At 42.2% G+C, this 6,091-nt stretch overlaps 1 protein-coding gene across 9 annotated transcripts in view; it reads right to left on the bottom strand.

Annotated features, from left to right (window-relative positions):
* The window catches only part of Unc79 (unc-79 homolog, NALCN channel complex subunit), a 236,757-nt gene that overhangs the window by 110,334 nt on the left and 120,332 nt on the right, over nucleotides 1–6,091 (bottom strand). For all 9 annotated transcript variants that reach the window (XM_031357583.1, XM_031357577.1, XM_031357580.1 and 6 more), the window contains 2 exons: nucleotides 5,127–5,267; nucleotides 2,888–3,109 (listed from right to left, as the gene is read on the bottom strand). In XM_031357583.1, coding sequence (XP_031213443.1) covers nucleotides 2,888–3,109; nucleotides 5,127–5,267 — 363 coding nt within the window. The remainder of the gene's footprint in view (nucleotides 1–2,887; nucleotides 3,110–5,126; nucleotides 5,268–6,091) is intronic.

Here is a 6,091-nt window from a genome sequence, read left to right as displayed (position 1 = left end):
CATATGCAGTAGAGAAGGAACTACACACCAGCAAGTACAGGGGAAAAAAAGGATAGACTTGGGATATTATAATTTGCTAGCTGTATTGTAATAGTAATTAATTGAGGTATGAACCTTCCATCAGGCTGAAACCCATAGGTGGGAGTCTGATAAGAAACAAAGAAATCATGCAGGTTACATACTAATTACAGAGGGTAAAGTGGAGTCCTCCCTTGGCACCTTAGGGAGATGAACACCAAAATCTGTCGGTGTTCAAGTCTCTTATAGGAAATGACACAGGATTTGTATACAATAGTACCTATAAATAACACATATATGAACATCTCACATGCCTTAAATCATCTCTATATTATTTGTAACACCTAACACAAAGTGACTGTTGTATAAATAACTGTTACACTGCATGGTTTGCGTAAGGAAAAGATAAGTCTGTGCAGGTTCACAAGGATGCAATGATCTCTCCCAACTGTCTGTGTTTTGGTTGTGGTTGGATCTGCAGATACTGAGCCTGGGAGCTTGGGGTGTACAATGCATCATTTTACTGTCTAGTAGAGAAACTGGCAGAGATCACATTAGCCAACACTATGCTTCCAGTAACTTTACCCTATGCTTCCTGATGGATTTTTTTAAAGTGTTTAGTTATGTGTATATGTGCCAGGGTTGGAGCATGCAGTGTGAGTAGAGGTGCTCCTGGAGCCCACAGAGGGCAGCTAGAGTTATAAGAAGTTGTAATCAGCCTAATGTGGGTGCCAGGAACTGATCAGGCCCTCTGGAAAAACAGCAAGTGCTCCTAAGTGCTAAGCCATCTCTCCAGCCCCTGACACTTGACACAATAACTAGAGAAGATAGAATATCACAGTGTGAGCTTCCTGCCAAAAACATTTTGTAACTCAAATCAATTCACAAAAAATAAAACAAACTTTGTTTGAAATAACTTTATAAAATAACTGGACTATAATCTCAAAAAGGAAGCATCAGGAAAGGGTATGAAAATTACTGAGGGACTGTTCTACACAGTGACTGAGGGACTGTTCTACACAGTGACTGAGGGACTGTTCTACAGTGACTAAGGGACTGTTCTACACAATGCCTGAGGGACTGTTCTACACAGTGACTGAGGGACTGTTCTACACAGTGACTGAGGGACTGTTCTACAATGACTGAGGGACTGTTCTACACAGTGACTGAAGAACTGTTCTACAGTGACTGAGGGACTGTTCTACACAGTGACTGAGGGACTGTTCTACACAGTGACTGAGGGACTGTTCTACACAGTGACTGAGGGACTGTTCTAGACAATGATTGAGGGACTGTTCTACAGTGACTGAGGGACTGTTCTACACAATGACTGAGGGACTATTCTACACAGTGACTGAGGGACTGTTCTACACAGTGACTGAGGGACTATTCTACACAGTGACTGAGGGACTGTTCTACACAGTGACTGAGGGACTGTTCTACAGTGACTGAGGGACTGTTCTACACAGTGACTGAGGGACTGTTCTACACAGTGACTGAGGGACTGTTCTACACAGTGACTGAAGGACTGTTCTAGACAATGATTGAGGGACTGTTCTACAGTGACTGAGGGACTGTTCTACACAATGACTGGAAGGCTATTGACACAACTCAGTGGTGCAGCATCTGCCTAGAATTGTGAGAAGCCCTAAGAACAATCAGCAGCTTCACAGGGTTGAAAAAAATACACATCTCAACAAGCACAATGGCATCTGCCTGTAAAGTCAACATTTCAGAGAATGAGACAGTAGGATTGCTTCAAGTTCAAGGTCACCCTGTTCTACATAATGAGTAAGTACTAAGCCAAACAGAACTGTGTAGTTAGACCCTGTTTCAGAGAAAGATACAGACGGACAGACAGACTAGAAACTAGGACAAATAATTGCATTAAGTAATCTTGAATTATTCTAAAATCAAAAACAGGTTAGGGGAACTAGAAAAATGGCTTGGGTGGTTAAGAGCACTGGCTGCTCTTCCAGAGGACCCAGGTTTGAATTCCAATACAGGGTGGCTCAGAATCATCTGTAACTCCAGTCCCAAAGAGTCTAAGGCCCCGTTTTGCTTTCCATGGGAACCAGGCATGCCCATGCCATGTGTAGGCAAAATTCCCATATACACAAACACACAACACACATACATACAAACAAAAAACAAATGAACAAATAAATAAATTAATTAGAATTAAAAAATTTAAATTTGCCAAGTTTATCTTTTCTTTGGCTATAAACATGATGCTAATACTAATTCTAAAATAAAAATTTCCATAAGTTAGAAGATACTTTCTGTTTTTGACAACTATACAGTGGCTACATAGGAAAGTGTAATTTAAAAATACACTCTGAAGTGCACAGAGATAGATAACATGTTTACAACTTACTCTCAGAACAATCATTAAGAAAACAGGGGTCATAGACATTTGAAAAACATAGAGCAGAGTGCTTAGGGGTTCTCTGTGAATCCAAAATAATTTTAAAATCTTAAATTATAAGGAAATGTTTTCCTTATCAGAGCCTTTTCAACTTTTAAAGTTCCCTTCAGAAATCAGTTCATAAAATACACCTAAATTATCCTTGTCACAACAAAAGTGTACCGTGATCTTCCCAACTTCAGCAGTAACCAGTTCTTTCATCCTTATTCAGTCAGAACAATATTCTAAAATTCAGGACCATTTTCACACATCAACAACACTGCAGATGGTCACACATGTCGTTTTAGACTCCTTAGGAGATTTCCAAGGAGTTTGCAACAGTCTCAAGTGATGGTGCCCGTGCTGGTAAGAGCAAAGAGACCCACCCACCAGACAGGATCACTCAGCAGGGGTCCTCCTATGCCCCACCTGTGAACTAAAGGGATCTCATGCTTCCGCTACCTGCTTTAGGAGAAGGTCAAACATGAGGATGAAACAATTTAGATTCATGTCATCATCTTCACAATCAAAATCAATAGTCCTTCCTCCTGGGTGTCCAAAGTTCTTGAAGGGGCTACGGAACGGACTACGCATGGGACTCCGGAACGGACTCTGGAAAGGGCTATGAAACGGACTCAGCGTATTGTGCTGACCTCGTCGACCTGGATCAGAGGCGACACTCACCTGGAAGAAAACACATCAGCAAATGCAAAATGACCTCATGAAGGCTCCAAAGGCTCTCTGAGTGTCCCAGGCCTCTATCTGAGGTATCTGAGAACCTCAGAGAAGGCATTTCCTGTTGTGGGAACAGCTTCCCAAGGGTATTTTGTACTCGACCTGATATAACCCCACAAAACATGTAAACATGGTAGGAAACATCCACATTTTCCTCTTAAAGGTCTGGAAATGCGTTAGAACCTTGAGCAAATGAAAGTGTCTGCCATCTCATCCCATTAAATGCTGTCATAATAAACCTCGGTGGCTAATATTACCAAAAACAAGTTGAAATGAGAAGTTATCAAATAAAATATTTTAAGCTAGTTTCTAGAATCATAAATTTAGACGTCTAGGTTTGAAGGATTTTAGAATGCCCTGGGATTATAATGATCTAACTTCCATGAGAAATGGTACTATGGGCCTACTGCGCTCGCTCTCTTCCCTGTACCCACCCAAGTTCCTCAACTGTGCTTTGCTATTTCGCTCTCCACTGTGTCTCACCTGGCTCCTTTGCTACCTGGTGTCCAGGTGGGTTCAGTCAGTGGCAGGCACCAGAAGAACACCAGGGTGGCAGAGGCAAGAGTAGGGACAGTTCTTGCCACTTCCACCTGCTCTGGGGTGCATCTGAAGCCATCACTCTAGGGAGACCTCAATCAACTACCTAGTGCAGTTCCAGCTCAACCATGTTGCTAGAATTCCTTATCCTTCAGCTCTGCAGAGACAGTGGCTTCCCACTGAGCTGTCACTGACTGTGGGACTGTGGCTGCTTCAGGGTCCTGTGCCTTTAACAGTTCTCATAATTCTGCCCCCAGAATCCCCACTGAAACCTCCCCCATTTTACTATGAGTGATAAATTCTGTGGGGAAGCCCTATCTGGCATGTCTGTGTATCATGCTAACTCCTATTTTATCCCCTAAGGACCATCCTAGTAACCAAGAAGCATCACAAATATTATCCAGTTCCAGGTAAGAAAGATCACCCCTTATGAATCAGAATGCGGGTGACTGAGTCATTTCCCTGGATCGACGGTTAAGCAGTTGTAAAAATGAGGATAATGAGTTCTTACAACTCTGTGTTGTAGTGTTCATTGTGAACACTGCCCAGAATAAAGTACCATACAACCTAGGCTTGTTATACAACCTTTGAGTTGCAAAAGGAAGAAAACAAGATGGGCCACTGGTTCCTATCAGACAGACAAGCAGTGATACCTCTTTAAAAAAAAAAAAAAAAAAAAAAAAAAAAAAAAAAAGCAACTGATTACAAACTATACACACTATGATCCCATGAGCTCACTAGGGTTCCTGATCACCAGATGTCAGTGGAATGGCTCTGGGAATGTTCTGGAGACAGGCCTGCCACACAGAGCACTGAGATTATTTACCTCTCAGGAACTGCTCGTGGTGTGAGAGACCACCTACAGAAACTCCTTCAGGTCCTCCACGGCACGTTACACAGCCCACCAACCTATCTTACATGCTTTCTCACTCACAAAGATACAATAAAAAGACTTCAGCTGATTCACAGATTCTGTATCACCTAACGTCTCCACCAATTGACCGTGTCTCCCCGAAACAGGGTAGCACAAACAAAAGCACGGTACCCCGTTCTTCCTTCAAAGTGAAGGATCTCTCAGGAGTTAGAAAAGAATCCCTGGCTACATGGAGGACACCCTGCGCCCAGAGGAAGAATATAAGCTAAAGGATGGCTCTCTTGTTCTCTCAATGGTAAGAGAGGGCAAATTAAATTTAAAAAAAGAATGAAGAAGAAGAAGAAAATGAGAACAGTGACTTACTGATTAAAGGCTACATCAAGCCTGTCTTTAGCAAATGTTTTCTTATTTAATGTAATTAAAAGATTAATGAAACGGAACATGATACAATCTTTCCAAAGAGCTTTCTAATGATGCTCTTTCAAGGCCAGCATGGCTGGCAGAGGTTTCCCAGGCCTTAACAAGAAGGACGAGAACCGCCATGGCGATAATTACCCTTCGAGATGCGAGGTTCCCTGCCAGTTCATTGGCTCTTGATTTTCTTTGATTTGCCAATTCTTTGACAGAATTAACACCATCAGAAAACATACTTATCAGGAGTTGAAGTGGAACCGTGATATCTAACTCCGATAATACCTGTGGGGAAAAGCACATGACACATACACCCAAAAAAAGTAAATTTTCAAGCTCAGAAAACTAAATCTAATATTTTCTCTAATGTCGTGACAGTTATGTCATGAAAGTAAGGACATTTCACAGATACATATGAGCACAGCCGCTTTCAATTATTCACACCAAAGAAATCAGTTACCTTTGAAATGTCTATTTTCCCCTCCCCACTGTCCACTAAGCTGTGTGCTTCTGCCGTCTCCCATGATGCACCTGGAACTGTTTCCCTTCACTACCAGCATCTGCAGCCCCAGCCCCAGCCCCAGCCCCAGCCCCAGCCCACTTCAGCTCTGACTGAATGCTGCCTGGTGTCTTGCTCTCTGGTACAAGATCACATCCTCTTGGGGCAGATATACCTCATCGGCCATGAACTTTCTGGAGTCCATGTTTCCTTTCTTCAAACAGAATAAACCCAACCTCTGCTGCTCTGAGAACTTCCTCAAGGCTTTTTGCAAACAATCACCACTTTCACTGGATTTAATTACTGGTACTGTTCCTCCCACTGCCAGCGGCTTGAAGGAAGACAGACTGAGAAAAGATGTGTTTCTAACCTACTCTTTATCAAGTGGCTTTTGTGACATTTGCAAGTGTTCCACAGCTAATTATCATGAGTGAGTTTTGAACCCTATCTTGTCCACTCTCTTCAGTGGTTAGACTAAGTACTTTGACACTTTCCATTGCAGTCTCTGCCTTCAGAGAAATGTAGAAGGTCCTGAGTTTGATCCCCAGAACTACAAAAAACAAACTTTAAAAAAAAAAGTATCCGTAAACATAATTAAACATTAAATTTG

The sequence above is a fragment of the Mastomys coucha genome, unplaced genomic scaffold (genome assembly GCF_008632895.1).
Source record: "Mastomys coucha isolate ucsf_1 unplaced genomic scaffold, UCSF_Mcou_1 pScaffold6, whole genome shotgun sequence".
NCBI classification, from domain to species: Eukaryota; Metazoa; Chordata; class Mammalia; order Rodentia; family Muridae; genus Mastomys; species Mastomys coucha.
The sequence above is the reverse complement of the archived record's forward strand: the minus strand, read 5'-3'. Positions and strand labels throughout refer to the sequence as shown.